Raw genomic sequence first — 25,385 nt, forward strand, 5'->3', positions numbered from 1 at the left:
ATGTAAGGGATGATGTTTCACACCACAGCCATTTAATAATCAAATAGTACAGGTTTAAATTTCTTCATGCATCTTTGCACAAACGCTGTCTTTGTTAAGTGAGTTAGTGCAAATGTGATTTTGAAAGCTGGATACTAGTTAAGTATTTATTTTAATTTGAAAAGACGGGAGGCCACTGCAGCTAGAGCGGGTGAATTCTTTGCTAAATCTAATTTTGTTGTTCTCAAGTTCACATTTTGGCCTTCGGGGAGGAAATTCTCCACCTGAGGGGAGAAGGGGGGAAGAATGGCGCCCTCTTTCAAGACCATCATTTTGTCTTTACAACAAAAAAATCATGTCAAATTGTCACAGGGCTAATTTGTAGACGAGGTGTTGCAAGCACTGCTCGAATGAAAACTTCACATTCATTACTCTGGTGAAAGACAGTGAGCCTCATTCACTGCTGGCAGCTCCACTTCATCCTATAAGCACTTGTCAGCAACAAAGTGTCGTGGAAGTGCTTAAAGGGGCTGCTTGAAGTGTGACACCAAGACCTTATAGGAGACCTATGGAAAACACTCGGCTTCACTGAGAAAGGATCACAGGACTACGGACAACGACTGGATTGAGCGTGTCTGCAAAAGGGAGGAGAAGAAGAAGAAGGAGAAAAAAAATTGAACATGCAGTGTGAAAGGCTTCCAACCCCAAAGGGCAATCTCACCGAGCTTCAGAAGAGCTGGAAGAAGAAAGCAAGAATAGAAGATGTTTTACTTTCTTGGAAGGTAAAGGAAGAAGAGCCTCCTACAGCGATATAAGGGGAAATTCCCACCAATTGAACATCCACCTCTCAGATCAAAGTGTCTACGTATGTGTGTGTTTCTGTGTGTCTGTGTGCATGAAGCCACTTCTGCACCTGCGTCTGGAGCATCAGCACCTTAGAAGGTTATTAGAAAAAAAGCTTAAAGGTGTGGAATAATAAGGGTCGTATAAACTGTGGGAAACAGACACCATCATGTTGCACCTTTGACAAGCAGACCCAAAACAATGTGATGCAAAATTTTATTTATATAGCACCAATTATAAACAGCAGTTACCTCAAGGTGCTTTGTACTGTAAGGTAAAGACCCTAAAACAATACAGAGAAAACCCCAGAACCAGGCTCAGGGGCGGGGCCTCCATCTGCCATGATCAGAATTCAGCTCCACCCTGTTCTTGTAAAAACAAAGCTGCTCATCTGGCTCACAGCAAAAAGGTCGTGAATTTGACTCCATCATCGAAACGTTTTTTTAAATGTTCAGACTGCATTAAGATGACCACACAGCAGCCAGCAGATGCAGTCAGTGGCTAATGCCACAGAACAATGCGTTTAGAGATTCACTCACTCAAATCACGAGGTAGATGGTTTTACTCAGAAGTAGAAGAGAAAAATATCTGTTTTAACATTAGTCAGATGGCACTTCTCTGAGCAGCCTTATAGTTCGTCTAAGATCAGTGGTTGCTCAGCCATTGCAGATTCATCAATATAACAAAGATTCCCCTGTGAAGAGATATTTAACTACAGCACAACATGAGAACAGTTAATTTTTCTTAAAATGAGACTATTTCTTCCCTCTTAATTGAAGCAGAGGTCCTATGTGGTGAAACAACAGTTGTTACTTTTTCCTGAGCAATAAAACCACAACCCATCACCCATGTAGAGGTTATAAACATTTGATACTCAAATAATTGTACACACTCAAGTCATTGGAGAAAAGTCTTAGGAGGAGCTGTTTCTAAGTATTCTGAATGATTATTTGCCCTTCACTGAGATGGCTTAGGGGGCACCCAGATTTGAACTGGGGACCTCTTGATCTGCAGTCAATTGCTCTACCACTGAGCTATACCCCCAACCACAATCAGCAAGTACATTAACTCTGCCGAACAACTCATATTTTCTCTTCAAGTCACTTTATCACTTTGTATATACCCCCCCACTATAGCCGCAATACAATATAGGATAAGCAGTAAAACCTTCTGCCACTGAACTAAACCTCATCATACTTAGTGACTGTCAGCAGGTAGCCCAGTGGTTCCATCAGCATGTGAGTGTGTGTGAATGCTAGATGAGATGCTCAGGTATAGAAGAAAACACTGCGATGAATGTGTGTGACCTGTTTAGAGTTAAAAAAAAGAACATGAGGAGAGCTCAGTTAGAGTACAAGAGTGTTGTGTAAGCACCATGTTTAATATAATACCTGACTGATATGAAGGAACTGCAGTCAGCAGATTTCAGATCATTATTTTGCAAAGGATGCAATTAAAAAGTCAACTTTTTAATCCTATGTTTTCATATACTGTTGGGATCAGAGTGGCAACATGCAATTAAGAGTAAAAGAAAGTTGCCACATTTGTAGTTTTGGAGCAGTAAAAATGTAGTCCAAGGTCACTGAGTTATACTTAATTGATTTATTCAGAAATTTACCTCAAACAAACAAACAAACAAAACGAGCTCCAATTTAAATCTGTTCATTACTATACTTTTATTTATTAATTTATTTACTTTTCATTTGTTGTTGTAATACTGTTTATAATAGTAGAGAAAAGAAGTTTTTTCTTGGTTTGCAAGCCGAGCCAAGAAAAAGAGTATGACCTTCTTAAACCATATGTATACTATTTACTGTTCTTTTTTTCTTTGCCCGAGAAAGATAACTGTGATAAAAACACAAAGCAAACACACGACGCTATTAAATATTGAAAGCACACTCTCGTACGTTTAACCTGCCTAATTCTATTTAACCGGCACGCCTTGGAGAAAACCGGCACAGCTGGTGAAGCAGGACCAGCACAGCACTTCATTAACCAGAAACATCAGCAGTGATGAGTAAACTGAGCACTGGCGTCTGATCATCTTGCTGAGAGTCGTTCACTCGGCAGGCAGCTGTGCTTGGGAACACAGCGAGTGTTTTTACTCATAAAAATCAGGGAGAGGACTGAAGCAGCACATTTGATCGGACCTTTCTAGCAGTTCAGATGGCCTCAGATGATTACATGGCAAACACGAGGTTTTCACTGCTATTATGGGATTAGGAAGAGAGACTGAGGTGGAACATATGGATAAGCAGGAAACTGTTGGTGGAAACTATTGTTTTATAATAACGCTGCAAAGAGGAGGAGGAGAAGGAAAGAGGAACATAATGAAAAGTTGGTATGGAGGATGTAGGTTAAAAAAAACAACAATGACAACAATAAGGATAGCAGTGATGATGGTGGTGACACGGACCATTTCTGAAGGAAATCACACATTGCTGCCGTCAGGCACTGCAAATAAAAGCAAGTGGCACATATGCGTCAATAGATATGTCACAAGTTTATCACTTATCAGGTAACACAACAAGTCTAAAAATAAACACTAAGAAAAAACTCCCTTAAAAAACGCTGCATCTGTTGTTGCTAAGGTAATAAGGAAAAATATCTACTGCGTGGATTCCTTTTGTTTTGTTTTGCATTAGCCAAGACGACCAATTATCACATGAAGAGTCTTTCCTTTCACCCCAACAGCTCTCATGCAGTCAGCAATCAAATCCTCCATTCATCCTTGAGTACTTGATCACCTCTAAATGTCACTGTTAAGTTTATTTATTTATCAAGAGACACACAAACACACACACTCATAATGTATTATGTACTAGTGTTATGTAATTACGTGTTAGATTAAGTACACAACATGTGATAAATCACATTCACCAGCTTACTCATATACTAATGGTGGCAAGCAATCTAAGGTAGGAGTATAAATGGTAAATGGCCTGCATTTGTATAGCACTTTACTAGTCCCTATAGACCCCAAAGCTCTTTACACAACCCATCATCCACCCATTAACACACACATTCACACACTGGTGACAGCAAGCTACATTGTAGCCACAGCCACCCTGGGGCGCACTGACAGAGGCGAGGCTGCCAGACACTGTCGCCACCGGGCCCTCTGACCACCACCAGGCAACGGGTGAAGTGTCTTGCCCAAGGACACAACGACCGAGACTGTCCAAGCCGGGGCTCGAACCAGCAACCTTCCGATTACAAGGCGAACTCCCAACTCTTGAGCCACAATCGCCCCATTAATGTACTGTTGTTACTGTTGCTTTTATATGGGACATTTGGCAGAGATTAAATGTCACGTATCACACAAGGCCATAGCCTGTCAGGGGGCACCCAGATTTGAACTGGGGACCTCTTGATCTGCAGTCAAATGCTCTACCATCAAGCTATACGTCCTCGCATGTGCCAGTCTGCAGGAAGGAACAATCTAGAGCAGAGGTGTCAAACTCAAATACACAGTGGGCCAAAATTCAAAACTGGAACAAGGTCGCGGGCTAAAGTTAATATTTATTGAAAAAAAAATCTTCCTCCAGATATAAGAATGAATCTCTTCTTATGGACTCAAACAAGTTTTGCTGAAAAACTGAATATGGAACAAGAAAAGCTTAATACTAAACAATATAAATATTAGCTGTATAATACCAGTAGGCCAGCTCTAATAATAATTTGGTATGGCTTCGCGGGCCAAATGTAACTAGGCTGCGGGCCAAATTTGGCCCGCGGGCCAGAGTTTGACACCTATGATCTAGAGTAAATTTCCCCAACATTCAACTATTTAGGCTCATCTTTAAATGCCACTGAGCCAAATATGAGTTTTGTTGGTTTTGGTTTTGTCAGTGTTACCCGAACAGGGAAACACGTGTTGTTTCTTGGCTGTACAAAGACCAAAAGATTCACAAAGTCTCATTAACACAATATTCTCTCAGTAAAAGAGATGCTCAGATTAGCAACAATGTTATCTATGTGGGGTTGTTGTCTGAAAAGCAGTGTGTACGCTCTGTCAGCTCTTCCTGTACAAAGCGAAGGCGGTCCTCAGCATTTCATACTCATGGACCTGGCGACGGCTGTGCTCTACAGCTGCTTCACACTCGCTGCCTCATTGTGCCGTTTGCATATTTAGCTGCTCTGTTCCACTTCCCCTGCTGTTGATGTTGGGAAAACACACACAACAATACAGCTGTGAGGCAGCTGCCCGCCCTCTCTTTTCCTCTCCTCTCAGCATCCCCCTGCCTTTTCCTTCTTCCCTTGCTTTGACTCAGCGGTCGCTCATTCGCTTTCGATCTCATTAAAGCTTGGTTTGAGAAAAAAAAATTGTAAATTGATTCACAGAGCTGTGACAATGTCAATGGGTACGCTTTTTTTTTTCCAGAGCACACTTAGTATTTGATTAACACCAATTCTAATACAAAGTAGGGACCCAAAATAAAATATTTTCCTTTTCTTCTTCATGAAAACCTTGAAAAAAATACCAGATGTGACTCATACTTACCGCACAAGAGAGGGTGAGGTAGATGTAACACTAGCTAGCTTAGTTCTCTGGGAAGTTTAGTGTTAGCAATGCTAACACTTCCGACTTACAATCACTCACTGCTAATTGCTCACACAATGATAATGACTTGCTATATTATTGGAAAGATAATGGAATTAAAAATGCTTCACAAGGAACAAATACCACTTTTATGTTTTATGGCTAGCTGTTTTATGGCTAGCTGTTTTATGGCTAGCTTCAAAAGCTAGCCATTCGCTGAAGTCCACTTTGTGACATTTCCAGTTTTCTTCCATTTTCATCCTATAACGCAGTCCTCTGGCTAATGAAACACCATCTGAATGCATCAGTTCATCATAACAATAATTATAACATTTTATTTACTAGAATGGAAATACATCAGAATATTTCACTGTGCAGGATGAGTTTATGGAGTTAAAAATAGAGCAGATATTAGAGCAGATGAAAATAAAGTATAAGTCTTCAGTGATCCTTAAATGCCTACTTCAGAGTTTATCTTTGCCCATTTTTCTTCATTGTGACCCCACTTGGCTTTAAACAAAGGAGAGATTTTTAACGATAACTCATGTATCCCAACAAAACTTCTCAACTTTTGATCCTATAGGATATAACAGGAAAATAACATTCAATAGCCCTAAATGAGACAGCCCACCAAGATAGCAGCAGGACAAGCTTCCAATGTTGTGTGTTAAATCTTTGACACGAGCTTGAACTTTGGTAGGAGCGCAGCATTTGGTTTCTTCATTCTACAACTGGCTGTGGTGAAAGAGGAAGTCAGCAAGAGGAGAGAGGGGATGAAATTTCCCCTTTTAATTAGATAAGGATATTAGACAGGAAGTTAATTAACGCTCTTACACAGACTCACATGTGCAGCAAGGTTTAAAAAAAGAAAGAGAGTGTGAGAGTGAAAGCAAAAGAATGGTACGATAACCTTCATGTGGTACAAGCCAGATATGCTGTTTGAATTAAACCAACTTCAGCTTCAGAAATTTGAGGCTTAAACCTTCTTTTGATTACTTGTTTGTTGCCGCTGGTCAAAGGAAATGAATTAGTCTTTTTTGTCCGTATTCAGTTTTTGAGGGGTTTTCTTTAGTCTGATCTTATTTTTGCAACCACGCGAATGTGGATCCTCCAGTAAACATATTTATTTCCAATTCATAATGAACACACAAAATGCTAAAATGTCAAAAAGCTGCAGTACCTTGAATGTCCACTTGAGACTTCTTTCGGAGATTTTGAGGTGACTGTCGTAATTTGGCACTATATTAAAAAAAACTGAATAAATAGAATTGAATTGAGTATATTTTCAGTGCAGCTCTGTTGCTTTTGTTTCACAGTCTTATCAAAATGACTTTGCAGGTGAGTTTGTGCCTCCCCTGGCTTTGACATGCCACAAACAACAGAGGCTGTATTCGCACATCTGTGTCCCCCAGTGTCACGGACAGCTGTGCAAGCTGTTCTGCTCTGTCTGGTTCTGCAGTAGTTCACCTGCTCAAACACATGTGCGTGTGTGTGGTTTCTATCCTTCCTGTCTGACATACCAGGAATTTTATGCTGAACCTTCAGAACTGACAGCAAGCAGCGCTGTAAACGTGATACGCTTTCAAGTTGATACATGCACACAAACTGTATATGCACCATGCTTTCATTATTACATTTGAGAGGTCACACTTCATCCTGTCATTGACAGCAGAGTGATCCCAAGGTCTGCCAATTTGCTAGTGTGTATGTATACGTGCATGTGTGTGCATGCGGTCTAAGAATAGCTAAAGAGGGATGCCTGCTTCCTCTGTCTTCCCTCAGCAGTGAGGAAGAATCTAACGTGACTCCCGGCTTCCATAGTGGTCCATCAAGCCATGACCCCAAAATGAGCTTCCTGGAAAACATTCACTGTCTACAGCGAGAGTGCATTTATCTTCAAGTCACCAAGCTTCTCAGTTCAAAGCAAAAATAGTTTTTTCTCCCCAATAGAGCAGGATGACTTTCTAAAGGCCAGTAAAATAAAGCCCTTTGATGCTCTTTTTTAAAAAGAAAAAGAGAAACATGCCATAATAGTCCATCTTTAAAGCCTTGTAGGTAAAGTTCTGTACCAGAGGATAATGTAAATCTTACTAGTACTTTTAGATATTCAAAGTGCTGACGGCTTATCTCAGCAGGATGAAAAATAATTTGCCTGCAGTCCTTTTGAAAACATGTGAAACAAACGTGATAAGAATCAGCTTGTCGTGATGCTGCGGCAGTGTGTGAGGACAAACCAAGGTATTTTGCATATTTTGCACATTCTGACATTCTCGGTAGAGCAAGAAATCTGAATTTGTCGTTTTTTTAATGTGTCTGACAGGCAGTCCATCTCTACCTTGGTAACAGGTGGAGTTCACCTTGTCTAAACAACTGAAGCAGCGCAGCCAGTGAAGTGCTTTCAAAATGCAATCAAAGGATTGTCTGGACTTTCTGCTTCTGTTTGGTTTGTGCTGTTTGCTAACCCCCACCCCCAGTCGTTCAATCTAAACTATAATCCAACCAGCAAATGCTTAGACTTTTTAGTGAAACTGTTTGTTTGAGCTCTGACTCTTAACTTTATAAAGCGGGCTGAATTTGCTGAACACATCTCTTTTCTCATTCTCATATTCTAAAAGTGCCGCAGTGGATTATCACTGAGATGAAAGGAAAAATTCCCCAGCTGAACCACACAGCTGCATTTTAATATATGGCGTAAAGACTTTGTCACCAAATATGACAGTTTGACATTATGAACACAGACTGAGACTGAGATTTATTCAGATGGAAATAATATTCGATCTATTATAGTACAGACTTTCCCTTTAAGAGCACCCACAGGCTCTTGGGTTTCCTTGCGACTAATAAGAAGGTGGCAAAAAGAGAAAACCGAACCCGAAATTTTACGACTTTTACGTCAATTGCAACTTGGCAACATAAAGATACAGACTTCCGCAGGAAAACCTTCAAAATAAAATTTTCCCACGCCGTATATATTAATAAATGAAACGCTGTGTCTTAGAATTTAGTGGAAATTCGTGATTTGAGTGGATTTCCACGTAGAATATCGCTATATCATGATAAATACGAGGCTGAATGACTATCAAAACACAAATAGTTTCTTTTTTAAATTTCAAATAAGATGCTTTCCGGTACGAGTTCATTCCATCAGTCGAGCTTGATTATTAAACTTCAAGCTGTTTCGATTCGGAAAAGCGACTCGCCGCTCGAGTCGCAATCAGAGAGGAGAGAGGCACGACGGGAGAGAACAACCTGATCCAGCGGATGAACGAGCGTGCGAGCGCCCGGAGGAGGAACAGACACGCAGCCAAGCACGAGACATAAAAGAGCCGCTATTAACGAGAAACGCGCTCGGGTTTTGCAGTGAGATAAACGCGCTGGGATAAGAATATTCTGACTTTTATTTTACAGCAGAGTCCAGAGAATTACGCGCGACGCGCAAGTCCAAGGTGAACCAACTTTTACGCACGGACCTTTGGAGATGTGGGGCTCAAAATGTTACCATGAAGTTGCATCATTGTTACATTTAACTGCAGTTTTGGAGCGAGAACTTGCGATTTAATCAGTTTTACTGGATTTTTTTTTCTTATCCAGAAAGTGGACGAATCGAACACCTTGGCACACGCGCACGAATCTTTTTATTTGCATATTTGGAGGACGTTATTTGGACTGTCTTTTGCATTACATGCTGATATAACAGAAACTGTGTAGCTGCATGTTTTGTTGTTTCCCAACACCCGGCGTTACGCACTTACCCTTGACGTCTCCCGAGTTTTCTAAAAAAGCGGTATGGACAGAGTCAGACGTCTAGCCTGCGCGTGAGTCACCGTGAGCAAACATTTGGACAAGCGGCGCTTGTAGGCAGTGACACATTTTGGGATATTTAACAGTGCGTGCTTTGCACCAGAGGTCAGCACACAACACCGGGAGGACGCTCGGTGCAGCCGGGGGATTGGACACCGAAGTGCTAAATGCCCAGCCGGTCGCTTGCGGCTCCTCTGGCTGGGCGGAAACATGAGGTCCTGGGTCCTGGTGCTGCTGCTGGCTGCGCTTTTGGCGGCCCGTCTCCGGCTCGGCAGCGCTGAGGTAAGACTGTGGGACTTGCTGGTAAATATTTACGAGAGGACACAGGTTAAGAATCAATATAGTCGCACTGTTGATTTAAGGATGATGGAGGTAGTAAGACCGAGGTGATCTGTCTTGAAAAGCAACCACAACAAAATTAATTTTGATTTAAGATTGGTATTTTATATTTGTAGCAAAACTTTTGTCCGCTTTTTTTTAAATTTAAAGGCTTAAACATTATGTCTGCGTGGGAAAAATGGTTGGCTTTAGGGTCACCCGTGAGACATCCAGGACACACTGAGAAGCCTGCAAAAGGTCATGAGTTTGAAACCATTAGCACGTAGATGTTTTGGATGGGACTGGCAGGGATATCTTTCTTATTCTGATCGTTACTAACCTGAGAATACAGTTTTCCAAAGGTAGGATTTAATATCAGTGAAATAACAGTCAACACGGTTGTGAGTTCATGTTCAGACTCTGATATGTCACATAGTGAGCCAACTTGAATTCTTGACTTGTGAGTAAGTGTTTGACATATATTACTCCCTGAGGTGATTCTGCGAACGGTTGGTGGATGTTTCCTGTTACACATTATGGGCCAAGTAAAAGAGAAAATGTAAAGTTTGTGTGTTTATATGGGTGAACCTGTGCACGAGTCTGTTCAATAATCTCTGTGTGCCTCTGCAGCTTGTGCATTATCTGCTTCTCTCTCTGTCACGTTTTGAGAAGGTCATATTCCCGATGTATTGAGCGTAACAGTGCCACAGAGAGAGCGGGGAAGCCAGGTTGAGGGTGGGCCTTGGCTAGTGGCCCAGCATCAGGAGCTATACCAGTCTAAAGAGCTAGAGCCAAAATCCATCCATCAACATAGCTGTTGTTTTTGTTGTCATGACAAATACACCAAGGACCTCTGTCGCCACACCTTTAAAATCATCTTTCTATGGAATTGATTCTTTAAGGATTCCCATTTTTCCAGCTGCTATGTATATCTCTGCGAACAGAAATGCATAGTTGGCCAAATAAAGACTGTACATGTATAATTACAGTAAAAAAAAAAACCAAACATAATGTGTAAATACCTTATACATATGTAGTAGTTGTTTGGACTTGGTGTGGACCACTTTAGCACATAATCATGATCACAAGAATATTTAACCAGCTGGGACTTCCCCTTACGAGATGGTGCACAAGTGTTTCGCAGTGTCATTCATTTGTTTGCCTGGAGCCCTGGAAAAAAATAATTCACATCTAAATCACAAAAAAATGTTGGCACCTTCTAAACACCCCCGTGAGTGTTATTTGAGTAAGGTCAAGCTACATTTTTAGCTCTGCTTAAACTCAACGATTAAGTTGATACAAGAAATATAGTGTCACAGTTAACATGCCAAAAGATCTAGCCCAGTGTTGCATGAATGTCACACTTAGTCGTGTTAACACTTCTATTCAGGATAGCCTCCTACATGGTTAGCTCTGTCCAAGGCAACTCAGTACATGCATATATGCAGTATATACATTGTTTGCGTTGTAACACCGTCGAGGTGAATGAAAGTGTGACTAGACCTTAGTTGACCTGAAATTTTGTGTGATCTCCTTTTTACCAATCTTAGGTTCTCTTCCTCAAAACCACATCATCCTGTAAGGGTTGGAACTAACAAATGGAGTCTTCCTTTATACACTTAGAACATTTACTCTGAATAAACGAAGGCTTCAGTGTTGCACAGTTCACCTTTGACAGTGTGCTACTGCTTCAGAGGTTCAGTAACTTCACTGTGTTGAACCCAAGTATGGTGTGAGTTAGATTTGTGGCCCCTAGATTGTAGGCCAGCACACTTGGGTTAATTAGCATTATGAATTTACTTGTTAAGTCAGTGTATCTCTCAGTGTTTGGCCCACTTGTTGCAAAATGAAGTCTTTGGCTGTCTTAGTTTGGTCACATCTATTGGTGGAAAACACTTCAATCACACGGAGGTAATCCAGCTACATCGTGACATTGCAGGTTGATGTTATCAGTTAAACCCCAAATCTTTATTTTAATTTATGTGGCAAGAACTGTTTTTTCTGCCTGCTGTTAAAGGGTAATGCAGTCAAACTGTCACTTCTTTTGCATCATCATGCATCAAACAGGTACAAGTGTGAATGCACACACAGAGTTGTAACATTTCATTTTTAAAAAATCCATTTAAATGGAACTGGAGTCAAATACACAAAAGCCCCCACGCATCAGGTCAGACCTTAATTCTTTCATCTTCTGCTGTTCAAATCACAGATGCTGATTGGTGGCTGCTGAACAGGTTGTTGTCTGACTATTGTCTCTGCGGGCGAGCGGGGATGATTTGCTGCTGCTGCCTGTCGGCTTGATCCATTTTACATAAGAACAACAACTAATCTGCCAGGGATTTCATGGACTTTGTGTCCCGTGTAGCGGTGTGTGTATTTCTGTGGTGTGTGTGCACATCTGGATACGTGACCGGGCGTAGCTGTGTATGTGTTAGCGGACATATGTGCTTGTGTTTTTTTGTATTTGTGTGTACTGCAGAGGGGTTATGCCTCTGAGTGAGTGCATGTGTGTCAAATAGAAAAAGTGCAGTGGCACATAAGAGTATTTGTTTGTAAGCCTGTGCAGTTCATTTTTAGAGAAAAGTCAGTCTTATGTAATGCAGAATGAAAATGAAAAACAATGGAAATATTGTAGACTGTATATAAAAGATGGCAGTAGCCACTGCGATACCGCCGTTGTTTTGTGGGCTACCATTGGAGGGTCCAGCTCTAATATAGTTTAGTTTACTTTTGCAGTATTTTTTAATTTGGTGATGCTTTCTTAAGTTACAGTGTTTTGACCTCTCAGGGCCACCGTAATAATAATAATATATTGATCCCTGTGGGGAAATGCCTCTCTGCATTTCACACAGTGAAGCAATGGGCAGCCACCAATCTAGCACCCAGGGAGCAATGTGCAGGGACAGTACCTTACTCAGGGATAACTCAGGGTAGCCGTGCAGTGGATTTGAATCCCTGACCTTCTGATCATGAGGCCACTGCTCTACCTACTGAGCAATCCCATAAAGATAATAAAGAAGTTAATAAAATAGCAGTCAGGCTTTTACTTTGAAACAGGTTACTAGCCCCTTACATAGTGAAGACTTATCCTGAGTGGTTGAAGTCTATTATTATTTTTATTATTTTTTATCATTAATTCAACTCTATTTGGAGTGAAATGTTTGAAATTGCTTGGGCAAAACTGTCAGGCCAAAATCCAAACAAGACTGCTGAGACAAAGAGAAGCAGCAGCTCACAAGTGAGGAGCTGAGAGGAAAGACGATCTCTCAATTTTGTTTGACAAGTGACTAAATGGCTAATTAAGTTATTATTTCCACCTTTTGGTTACTGTGCAAATAATGTGTGTGTAGAACTCCCTTGAGTTTTCAGTGCGGTTTGATTAATTTATTACGCAAGGTGCAAACACAAGATTCACTTAAAAGCTGCCAAATTATAGAAGTGGCACTTGCTGTAATGATCAGACTTGTGTAGCTGCAGCCACTTTGTTCACATCTCCTCCTCCTTCTTATTCTTCCCATCTCAGCTCATCTCTTCTCCCGCCCGTCCGCTCCCCCTTGTCCTCATGTTGGCTCCCCATCCATCATCCGTACCCTCATCTCTGCAGTCATGGTTGGATTGTGTGTGTGTGGGTGTGTGTGTGTGTGTTGGGTGGCGGTCATGATCTTTGTATTCAGCTTGTTTGTATATTTGTGCATAAGTGAGAGAGTTCCCACTGTTGTCTTCAAGTCTATCAGTTTATTTAGTAGTAAGTTGGCAGTCTGCCTCATCTTTGATAAAAGGAGGCATGTGTTGTGATACCACGGTGTGATTATGAGTCAGTAGTGACAGATATAGATTTGCTGTTATTTTGTGTTTATTTTTTTCCAGGGTCTGTGCTTCTGATTCCGTGTGTGTGTGTGTGTGTGTGTGTGTGTGTGTGTGTGTGTGTGTGTGTGTGAGAGAGAGAGCAGTCAGCTGGCCCCATAATTACATTCCATTACACTTCGCCTTTCTCCTCAAACATTCCATGCAAGCTCTTTGCCTTCCAGGCTTCCTCACAGGCCCCATGCAGTGTGTTATCACGAATGTGTGTATGACCTCCTCGCAGACCGTGACATCCTATATACGCTTATTTTAACCCATAAGCTCAGCCACACACACTCAGCAGAAAATAGATTTGTATAAGCCAGGATATTTAATTTATTGTGCTGAGCGATTTGAGCGATTTTCTGCTCAAACCACTGTTTTTAACTTGTCCTCTCATTCGTGTTCCTTATTTTTATAACCAGGGGGTTGTTGCATGTCCAAGTGAGAAACTATTCCCTGTCTCACTGCTCAGCTCTCTAATTTCTCTGTGAGTGTTTGTGCCTGCATGTGTTTGTGTGCATTTGCAATTAGCACTAGGGCTGTAATGAGAGCTTCTTGCATAGAGGAAACAGCCTGTGTGAGTGCAAGTTTGTGGCAGTGCTCGCTGGACAAATTTGGCAGACAGTTAAGTGGTTAAGCATCTGTACATAAACGGGAAAAGAGGGGGCGAGGTTGTGTGTGTAAGAGACTGTGAGTATGTGTATGTGTGTTTGCTTAACTAGGTCAGCCAGTGGCTCGTGAAAGTCATCCAGGTGTCCTGAGCCATCAACGCCCACAAAGCAGACAGAAGGAGACAAAAGAACAGAAAGCTAGTCGGGGAAATGAACGTATAGGAGGCTATGAAATGATGATAAAAGAAATCATTCTGGATCAGACAGCGGATAGACTTTAAACAGGTGATCATCCTAAGGAAAACATTGATTTTAATTTTAATTCAGTTGTATTTATATAATGCCAAATCACAACATTAGTCACCTCAGGGAGCTTTATATTGTAAAGACCCTACAATAATACAGACAAAGCCCCCTTTTATGAAGCACTTGGTGACAGTGGGAAGGAAAAACTCCTTTTTAACAGGAAGAAGCATGTTGCAGATCCCAGCTCAGAGAGGGGAAGGGGTGAGGAGAAGGAGATGTTACACTGACTAATTTATTTATTCTTAGAGTGTATACAGTCATATCTGTCAGCTCATCTGAGAGACAGTGTTGGTATATTCATGACAAACGGGGAGTCTGTTTGGCAACAAAGAAGCAAACAAATAAAAACCACAGTGATCACTGAGCCTACTGTCATCAGGTAGTTTGAGAGGGAGCTAGGCCACTACACTGCCTCTTAGCTTTGTTTTGAAGCTTTAGAAAATCTTGTCCACTGATGGTAGGCTTGGATTTGGCTAATTGCAGGTTCAGCAGTCCAGCACGGCCTTACCTGGGAGGGTAGGGTTTCAATTGCTTGTTAAGTCTGTACTGACTTATATTTAGCCTGCATGAAGCACATGTAAAACATGTAACGGCTAAGAAGGTGGAAGATGGAGATGGAAGGTTCTTTATTGTGATGGTAGATATGGACTGATTCTTGTGTGGTGCTCTTCTACTCTTTTATACAACGCCTCTCATAAACACACACAATCATATAAGGATTGCTTGTCTGTGTCCAAGTGCTTTCTATCAAACGTTCACACTCCGGTGAACAACTCAGGATTCAGTATCTTGCGTAAGGATACTTTAGCACGTTGACTGGAGGAGCCAGTCGAGCCACCAACCTTCTAATTAACAGATGAGCTGCTCTGCCTCTTCTAGATGTCTGCAGCATTAACATAGCTTTTCCAGACTTACAGCTTGCAAATCAAATATAATCAGAGTGAAGATCTGAATCTTTGCACTTGTGTGTGTGGAAAAACCTAACACGGGTGCTCCTAACAACATTAATGATGCTTCTGCTCAATTTAGGTGCAGAATTGTAACTGAAAACGGCTGCTTTGAAATATAGAAAGGAATAAAGCAGAGAGGGTGCACACTGATGATGCCCCTCGAGTGCACCTCATCAGAAAGATCGGTTTACTGTTAAAATCACAAGAAACATCTCAAGTTTGGCGACCTTTGCATTTGCGAATAAGCTTCACAAAACCATAGGAGACACGTTGAGCAATTGGACAGTAAATCTGTAAAGACACAAGTCTGGTTTTACATAAAACTCATCTGACTAGCTGTGTCAGGAGAGATCCTGATCGTGATGACTGCTGCAGTTGAAGTGTTCACGGGAGATAAAACGGATAATATAAACACGTTTACGGCCACACATTTTTTCATCATCATTAAAGAGACCGTATCTACTTCGCTGCTTTCATTTTCCCGTCTCTCTCTGAGAGTTATCCACATGATCGTAACACTGCCTGATTTGTTTTGGCATTTTTCTGGCATGTGACACTATGAAGTGTTATTCCAACTGCTTGGAGATAGCGCGAACTTAGAGCCAACCACAGCAAAATGTGCCAATGACTTTTGAGTCATCCGCCTTTGATCTCGATAAAGAAACCACAAGGGTCTGCCCTTAAAAACAGCGACGCTGAATCCATAATGAAATCGTGCAGTACTTTTCATTAAAACTTCATTCATTAATACATGACTTCTCTCTCTCTCTCTATTTTTTTTATTTTTTTCGAGTAATAATGAGATTTCTTGCATAACTTAAAGGATATTTTTCATTCCTTTTTGTGTTGTTTTACAACACAAACTTCATGGTTTAGGCTGGTGGACTGCAACTGAACTAAAAGAACAAAAATGGTCAGGATTGATTCAGAGAAAAGGGGAAAAAGTCCTTGTGGGTAAACGGCCAAGGAGGGAGCAACAAACACCAATCACAACCATCATTTCCTTTGATGGAGGAAGCGAAAGTGGAGCAAATTTCAACTGGAGATCAAGGACTGAGATATTGTACGCCAGCCCTCGTGTCTCTCTCAATCCGCCAGCGCACAATTCTGTCTAGTTGTGTAACTGTTGTGATACATTTGCAACTGTCTTCTGCTGTTTCATGCACGTCGATCCTCTTCCTCATTTCGCATTGTGAAAAATAATCACCCAAATTAATCGAAGATCCGAACTCTTTAAAACACAGCGAGCCCGTGTATTCATGGTGTATATGTGTGGTGCTGTTTTCCCATGAATGCATTCTTTCCTCTACAAAGAGGACACTCCCTGCCTCCTGTGTAAAATAATAACTGTGCCACAGTTCAGGGTCAGGCTCTTGGACTTGAAACCCAGACTAGACCTGCATTTCCTTCCCAAACAAGACATGCAGCTAATTGCAATTCAAGATTGACCTTAGCCCTCAAACAGCCAATATAGTTCTTGTGCTGGTGTTGGAGTCGTGCAGGTTTTGTGACAAGGCATTTGACACCAGCTTTGTTTCACTAGCAAAATATCCACGCTGCTAATTGAGAAGGAAAAAAAGGGCAGTTTAGGTTTGACTTGCAGAGCTATCTCCTGATAGGCAAACATGCAAAGTGAGAAAAAACTGCCTTAAAGCAGATATCATAGTTTGTTTACAGATCCTGGGGAGTACTTCTTTATATAACTTTATATGAACATGTGAAGCACCATTTCCCTTACTTAAACATGCCTCAACCTTTAGCAAAGTATGTGACAAGAAGGACGATGTATTTGGTGTGGAAGTCCTGATTTGGGACACACATCAGTTAAGTTTCCCATGATGCACTGAGTGTTTCTTCTTGACTCACCTCTTTTCATTCTCCGTGAGTTTATACACTACTCTGCATTTAGTCATTAGTTTTTTATCATTCATTTCTGGCTCTCTTCCACATGGTTCTGCCAGAGGTTTCTTCCTGTTAAAAGAGATTTTTTCCTTCCCACTGTCACAAGGTGCCTGCTCACTCTGGGGTTATCTGTTGTTGGGGTTTCGTCTCTGTTTTGGGTATTGAATTGAACAGGATGCAATGTCACTTTGATTAGCGGCTTGGTAATCTTGCGTATCAAAGTCACTTTGAGAAAGATGCTGAAATTCAAAAACCTCCATGTATCCATGTGTGTTCTATTTGCCGTAGGGCTTACCTCACAATAGAAGTTGTTTCCAAGCAAATTATTATGATTTACTACAAATGCTTGTGTTTGTCTCAACAGGGCGATCCACTCCCTTCATCTCTGGTCGACCTGGTGAGGAACTCTCCCATCTCCTCTGTGGAAGACCTGAAGCTACTTCTGCAGGAGGAGACCGATGCAATAGGTACTAATGACCACAACGCACACATGCACACACGCACACACGCACATATACAGAAAGTAATAAGACTGACGTGGAGGAGGTAAGCATTTGGGTGTACCCACAGAACAGTTTGATGACAAGAGGAAAGATGGGAGGAGAGAGTAGCAGTGACCTTGTGTGTTTGACAAACTGAAAAGGAGAGAGAGAGAGAGAGAGAGAGAGAGAGAGAGAGAGAGAAAGAAAAGCCTTCAACACAAGGTCACTACATTGTTCTCCTGCTCTGGATTCCTCTCTTGGTTTTGAGTTATGGATGTTTGTATAACAGGCACAGACCTCCCCCCGCTATGCCTGCACCCTCAAACAGAGTCCAAACTAAGTTGTCCACAAATGCGCACCAGCGGGTGATTAAAAAATTAATTATAGTCTTACCCTTTAGAGGACTCAAGTCACAGATACATATATTAATAGACAGACTTTTGATCATAATGCATAAAAACCACAGAGAGGAACCAGCAATGGGAAGGATGCTCAGAAACAGGACACGAGGAAGTGACTCAAAGTTTGTTTTTATGGCAGATCAAACTATTTTTTCCCTTTTTTGGCTGAAGCCAGTTATTTTTTGAGTTTTAGTTTTATCAAGATTCTGAGATGACAAAGTACGAATGACTCATTTTACTGCCTTTTTTTCTTCTTTTTTTAAGCAATGCCAATGTTCAAATTTAATTGTTCAGCATCTTAAATTCTATCATGACTCAGTGGATGTTGGAACTCTGCTTCAGGTCTATCTTATTTAAGTTTGCTTTGTTCCAAACTTGAATCACTGAATTTTTCTCTGGTACTACTGAATGGTTAACGTTTGGGCTTTTCCCTGCACAAATAGGTTACAAAAGTTGTTTGACATCTTCAAAATGAGTGACGTAAGCCTGAGCTGTACTTTGTATTTAGTGCAAATTATCCATTAAACTTTTATTGTGTATTGATAAATACAATACACAATAATAAACAATAATGCTGTGTTTAAAATCAATGAGGCAAAGAGTTGAACAGTTGAAGAGTTGACTGCTTTATGATGTGAAACTGGTGTAAACACCATCATGTGAAATGCTATTGTTACCATTCTTTTTGTTAGCTAAAATGCTAGCAAAGCTAGTACTGTTACTGTTAGCATTTAGGCACATGTTCATTAGCATTATGCTATGCTCAGAAATATATTTTTCTCAGTTTTGCATTTTCCATTTTCTCTGCAGAAGAGTTTCTTGTTATCGCTGTGTAAATATATGTACTCACTTTAATAAAAACATGAAAGTCTTGGCCCTCAGAAAGAGATTTAACATGAAATAAAATGCTATCAGAATTAGCAGAATGAGCTACACAGCCTGCTGATTAGCCGGCTAGCAAAAATTAAATGAGTCAGATATTAATATATGAATGAGGACGACAAGATTCAGCTCTCCAATCCAATTAGAAACAGACAAATATTCAGATAAAATGAGAAATTAGCCTCTGAGAACCTAACGATCTGCTCTCTGTCTGAACCAGGCAATTAATTTGTGCTGCCAAATAGCACTTCATACATTAATGTACTGCACGTAGACACACGGAGTAGCCACATGCAATCTATACCCAGGGATATAATTAGGGCTTAGAGGGTAGAGTGTGAAATGACGACATATGTGAGAGTGCAAACATACGCTCACAGTTCCATGCATGAGCTATATTTAACTGCTCATATCTCGCCTCAACAGTATTCTTGACAGCAGCGAGACAAATTGTAGCAGAAAATAGCCTAATTGTTTTAGTGGAGGAAAAAAATGGCTTCCTTTGTGTAGTGAACAATGAGTTTAGCTAAAAACTGCCCTAACGGACTTGCATGTTACAGGGTTTCTGTTGCCTGTGAAAGTGCTTGCTTAATTTTACCCAAGACTGCTATTAAGTTCACTGCTAACTTTCATCCTTTGATCCCCTCTCCTTTCTTCTTTTGCAGAAGAGGAAGAGGACGTGCATGATATTATCCCAAAAGGCACCCATGGTCGCTACATTAGAAGTCTTGGTAAGTTTCTGCATCTACCTTTTATCCCTCAAAATCATTTATTTATTTATTTTTATTTTTTTTAACCTCGTATGCTAGTTCTACTATAACTCACAAATTCATCCATGCCTTTGCCTCTCTTCTCTCCTAACAGTGGAGGCGCAGCCAGCCCAGCAGGCGGCCTGTAAAGTGCGAACAGAGGTGATGGAAGTAACGAGGTCTATGCTAGATCGCCGCAATGCCAACTTCTTATTGTGGCCGCCATGTGTGGAGGTGCAGCGGTGTTCAGGTTGCTGCAACAGTCCACGGATGGAGTGTGTCCCTATAGTCACCTCCACCAGATACCTACAGGTATGCAGATCATGCAGCTCCCATTAATGACTTCAGGGAGTAACTGAGAGTCACAAGTGGTTAATATTGTCTAATATATGGTTTTGGATGCACATTTACAGAATTATATAACATATTAGCCAGTTTAAAGGAGTACAAAGGCTAAAAGCTAGCCTAAGGTCTGAGTTGTGATTTTTATTTGATTGCCTGAAGTGACTTAGACTGACATTGTTAATTTATTTGCAACCTGAGTCTATGCATGACGCTTAAAGAACAGGTAAATCAACATTTTTTTCTTTTTAAAAAGAGAAAACAAGTCTTGACTAGGATCCATCAAATAGCCTGGAAATGCTAACGTGTCTGAAAGTGTCAACAGCAATTAGAGCTCTTTGCTACTCATTCAAAAACTTCCTCATTAAAAATACAGAGATAATTTCACAGTTTAGTTCTGTATTTCTGATTTTTTTAAAATCACAATCAGTTGTGCTAATTTTGTGATCTTTTTCCACCTTTTTTATGCCAGGTGATAAAGATTCAGTACATTAACAAGAAGCCCCATTATGAAAAACCCATCATCCCAGTGGAAGATCACGTCAGCTGCAGGTGCCAGAGCCTGTCCTCCTTTTCCTCCTCATCTGTTCCCTCTAACCCCATTCCTCCTCCACCTCCCCCACAACAGCCGCCACTGTCCTCCCACGTTCCCCGGCTCGTTCAGCCCCCTTCACCCAAGACTCAGACCTCCAAGGCTGACCTCCATCGCCACGATGACCTAAAGTACAACCAGCAGCATTACGGTCCTGAAGAGCGTGAGCCGGCGGTGAGGCAGTGGCAGCATGGCAGTTACACCCAGCTTGTACACTGGACCCAGCCCAGGGTGCATCAGATACCCCAGCCTGGGTTGCCCAGGCCGGTCAGCAGCTGGCCATCTGAAGCGAGGGCGGAGCACAGTGTCATGGGAAGTACACAGCAAGTGGGGCACGGTAGTGGGTTTGAAGGGAGCAGGGAGGAAAGTGGTGTGCATACATCACACAGTGGGGGCCAAGTGCATCATCCCGATCACGCAAAGAGGCAGCAACAGTTATTAGAGCATCAGCAAAGGCATCAGCATCATCAGCATCATCATCATCATCATCATCATCATCATCAGTCACCTCCACAGCAGTACAACCACGGAGCAACGGAGGACCGAGAGCTGAGAACGCAGTATCACCTCGACACTCCCCAGTCAGACAGTGCCTCACCCCCTGCCAGCCAAACCGAGCCACCCAAATTTGAAGAAACCTCCACCCTTCCATTAACAACCATTCAGAAAGACTTTGTGACCAGCCAAAAAAGTATAGAGGTCACAAATCACAAACAGGCTGAGACTGAAACAGCCAGTCAAAAAGAAGGGAACGAGAGGGAGGAAAGTGGCTCAGCTAACAGCGGGGACTCGGCCACCACAGAGCTGGCCAATCAGGGGAAGAAAAAAGACTCTAATGTGACCGGTGAGGACGGTCGCTTAACAGAGGCAGAAAGGAGGCAGAAACTTCTGGAGCTGGTACAGAGAGAACCGAGTGAGCAGACTCATCTACATCCGCTTCATCCTCACCAGAGACCAAAGCCAACTACATTTAAAACAGGTACTGTTCAAATATGTGTGTGTGTGTGTGTGTGTGTGTGTGTGTGTGTGTGTGTGTGTGTGTGTGTGTGTGTGTGTCTGTGTGTGTGTGTGTGTGTATAAACAGCATTTTTGAAAACTGAATTAAAAAACCAAATTGTTTTTTTAATACATTTTTAAGTGGAAGGTGTGAAAAGCAAACTCACTGCTGGACAGATTTTTGGATACACACCACCACCCTGGATGTGTGGATTGTACTCAGTGTTAACAATCATTTTAGTTTTTACTGGAAAGACATATCTTGGTGGCCAGTGCTCTGTTTTGTCATATTTCGCACCTTTAAGGAACGTGGTCAGGATCCACATTAAAATCTAGCCGGCTCTTTCTTTACTCGTGTTCCACTGCTCCAGCAAGTTGCATGCAATTTGACAGTCAAGCAAACAAATGCCACCTGTCACACAACTCCACTGTAAGTTTTACCTCGTGCGCGTTCCCAGGCAGGAAGCAGCTCAGAGTACATGTATGACTGAACAACATGGCCACATGTGTCCTGCCATTCTTCCTCAATCCCCTGAGAGCTCTGCAGTCAGAAGGCTGAACTTCTGACTGTGGGAAAACCTGCAGGCAGCCACAGGCTTTGTTACACAGGCTTCAAAGTTATCTGGTGCCCTGCAGGGTACAATTGGAGCCACTGCACAATTTCTATACCATGTGTTAATTCTTTGCTTCACTTACTTGTGCAAGAAAAGGTTCTGTGTTCAAACTTGGCCAAACAACTGCAGAAAAAAGTTGACTCATTCTGTTTCTACTGCCTGTTTTATCTCTTCCAGCTTCCTCTACGGCGGCTCCCATTTCGCCTTCAGCCCGTAAAGCTCCGTTTCGTCCCGCTTCACCACGCCGCAGGAGGAAGAACCGCAAACGCATCAGCAAAGCAGCCATTAGAGCTATGATCATGTAAACCTGCGAGGTAAGATCAAGGAGACAGACAGGGTTAAGGGTTAAGAGAGAGGTGAATATAAAGCTTTGTAGAAGGGACAATATTGTTTAACGTGAGGGTGGTAATCTGTGCACTGGTACTTGGAAGTCTTAAATGGAAGCTGAATGGATGCTGGGATCGCTGATAAAATAATTGAGCCATTGTCTGTGAAGGTTCTCAGTCATCCAGGTCATCGTAGTCTAAGGAGCTTGGAAAGAAAAGCGTCTGGACTTCTTTAAATGGCTTGAAGACATTTCACCTCTCATCCGAGAAGCTTCTTCGGTTCTAGGGTCAAATGGTGGAGAGACCCAGATTTAACCCCTGTGGGAGTATCCCCCCTTAGCTCATGTGATTAGGTAGAGGATCATTAGGGGGTCCTATTCCCCCTCCTGGGGGAATACTCCCACAGGGGTTAAATCTGGGTCTCTCCACCATTTGACCCTAGAACTGAAGAAGCTTCTCGGATGAAACGTGAAACGTCTTCAAGACTAATTGAGCCATTATTTTAATTACTAGTGTTAATATTTTGTTCGATAAAACGCTAAATGTAAAAATTCTGAAATCCATCTGCCACTGCTGGGTTCTGTCAGTAATTAGTAATACAGGAATTTGTCCATATTTAGTCTTCAGAGTTTTGTGGCAGCCAGCATTTAAATTCAAGATTCAAGATTCAAGTATTACATTTCGCTGCGTGTTATACTTGTATAACTATGCATGTGACGAATAAAGAATCTTGAATCAGCAGCAGGCTTCAAAAGCTAATACGCAGAAACAACAAAACATAAATTTGGTAAAAGTAAGGCAAACCTATTATGTAGGGATATGCAGCATACCCTGTAACCCAAGGGTTATTAGGTAAATATTATATCAGTGTAGACAAAAAGCTGACAGTGAACGTATGTGACTTATCCGACTTTTCTTTTGCCTTTCTAACAGGAAGATTTCAGCCAGAAACATTGCTCCAAAGGAATGTGGAAACACCAGAAGAATGGGTTTCTTAAACGTTGGACAGTCCGGACTGTGTGGACAGAGCTGAGGGTGCAAACAGTGTTGCTGTTTTCAATGGAGGGCTTCACACGGAGTCACCTGCTCCAGAGATGCCGCGGCCCATCCAGCATTAAGGATTTTATAAAAGTGCAATCATATGAACTCTGTGGACCAGAGGGTGTTTGACACACTGGATTTTATTTGGTTGAACCACAAGTCCAGCTGATCTGGACTGATGAGTGGAAGTGTGTGAGGTGCTGAAACAGAGTCGACTCTTTTTGCAGTTTGCAGCCATTGATTGGCGACTGTAACACCTTTCACTTCAACTTTGTGGTTCATCAGATGGAGAACCCGACTTGGACTTGGAAGTTAAGTGTTTGGGTCTCGATTTGAGACTGGAGACGTGGAGAACTGGATTTTTACACTGGGGTGATAACTGGAAACTGCAGAGTGCAGCTCAGGCCTCAATGCCAAACCTTACTCTTATCCTAAAATGTCTAAAGTTATCTAACACTGGAGTAGCCGTACACTGACGATACAACACTGACTTTAGAGAAGTGCTCTACCGTGTACTGTAGCTAAATATACTGGAAAATATCGATAACCTGCTCATTTTGTACTACTGCCAGATCAAAATGGAATGGAATAACAACTAAATGCCTGCTTAGATAACCTGCTATGAATATCCACATTAAAGCAAGTCTTAAAGACCTGGCCTGTTAGAGATCGCTGTGAGCCAGTTATAGCCAACACTGTATTGTATAAATGCTTTTAGAAAATGATCTCCACGGGGAAAAAAAGAAAAACTTTATTTCTTAACTTATTTAAAAAAAGGGGGGATGTGAAATCCTCTGGTTCTCAAGTGTAATTATTGTTGTTTCAGATTATAATTATTGGTTGTACAACTGTTACTGTAATGAATGTTATTTTTAATATAAAATAAAAATATTGAATGAATATTTTGTTTTCACTTGACTGTTCATGCATGCATGAGTCTCTAAATGGAGGTGAACGCATGCCTAATACAAGTGCACGTTCACGTGCATGTTCAGCTGTGTGCATGCGCCAATAAATCAGACCGAACCGATAATCCTCACCCTATGACTGCACGTCCTGCAGCTCTGTCATGCAAAGCAAGGTAGGGGTCAGCAGAAATGTCTGGTTGCTATAGCAACTCATGGACGGCCATGTCAACAGGGGAGTATCGTATGGTGAAAGAGAGACGAGGGAGGGAGGGTGTCAGTGCAGGAATGGCCAGAAGATGAACGACAAGGGAGGGAGCGGGTGAGGGCTCAGCTGGGGGTGGAGTGGAGCAGAAATGGCATCCGAGAAAAAACAAGAAGAGAGAAGGAGCTGGAATGCAAACAGAAAAAAACAATCAACTCATTGAAATATACAGTTGTGAAACTATAGCAAGTAGAGACAGCAACATGGAAACTCGTTATAAAGATGATTTAAGAAAGAGAAGCAGTTTAAATGTCATTCTCTTGTGTAACGGGGGTTTCCCCCTGCAAAGCTAATTTGGTCAGCAGATTCTCTTCTTTAAGGACGATGACTCAGCATGTCCTTTACCAGGACCTGACATGTATAAACACTTCATAATAGCTCACATGTGGCAAATTTGCCTTGGAGATAGGCTGCAAATCTAAGCTTGAAGATTACTGTGCTTAGCTATATTTAGTATAGTAACAAACAAGATATTGCATGTTTTTTTTTGTAAAATCATAGGAGAAAGGCTGAAGAGTCTTTCCACTTTCTCTAGAACATTCCCACATAAACCAGAGGGTGTACCTCGGTCATTGTAACCAGGAAAGTTCTTAATTGAATTCCAACACAAAGGCCCACTTCCAGACTGGCCCCTACATACCTCCCACTCAATCATGTAGTGTAACTCTGTGGTTTCACACTTGTAGCTCTG

At 41.7% G+C, this 25,385-nt stretch overlaps 1 protein-coding gene and 1 non-coding gene across 2 annotated transcripts; one reads left to right on the forward strand and one right to left on the reverse strand.

Moving 5' to 3' along the window:
• Window positions 1-1,794: 1,794 nt before the first annotated feature.
• Window positions 1,795-1,866, reverse strand: trnac-gca (transfer RNA cysteine (anticodon GCA)). The gene has a single exon. It is a non-coding gene; the product is annotated as a tRNA-Cys (tRNA).
• A 7,360-nt stretch (window positions 1,867-9,226) lies between these two features.
• On the forward strand, window positions 9,227-24,424 carry LOC146707286 (uncharacterized). The gene is made up of 7 exons (XM_085458613.1): window positions 9,227-9,448; window positions 17,464-17,566; window positions 19,530-19,595; window positions 19,729-19,925; window positions 20,428-21,526; window positions 22,335-22,471; window positions 23,417-24,424. The coding sequence occupies exons 1-6, from the start codon at window positions 9,377-9,379 to the stop codon at window positions 22,460-22,462; spliced, it is 1,665 nt and encodes a 554-aa protein (XP_085314739.1). The 5' UTR covers window positions 9,227-9,376; the 3' UTR covers window positions 22,463-22,471; window positions 23,417-24,424.
• The last annotated feature ends 961 nt before the right edge of the window (window positions 24,425-25,385 follow it).

Source organism: Copadichromis virginalis, linkage group LG6 (assembly GCF_057382275.1).
Source record: "Copadichromis virginalis isolate Kocher_CV1m ecotype Utaka linkage group LG6, C_Virginalis_male_GT1.1, whole genome shotgun sequence".
Classification (NCBI taxonomy): Eukaryota; Metazoa; Chordata; class Actinopteri; order Cichliformes; family Cichlidae; genus Copadichromis; species Copadichromis virginalis.

Coding starts and splice junctions, on each gene's coding strand:
- LOC146707286 (XM_085458613.1), top strand. CDS start 9,377: ATGAGGTCCTGGGTCCTGGTGCTGCTGCTGGCTGCGCTTTTGGCGGCC. Junction 9,449..17,463: donor TCCGGCTCGGCAGCGCTGAG/GTAAGACTGTGG, acceptor TTGTCTCAACAG/GGCGATCCACTCCCTTCATC. Junction 19,596..19,728: donor TCGCTACATTAGAAGTCTTG/GTAAGTTTCTGC, acceptor CTCTCCTAACAG/TGGAGGCGCAGCCAGCCCAG.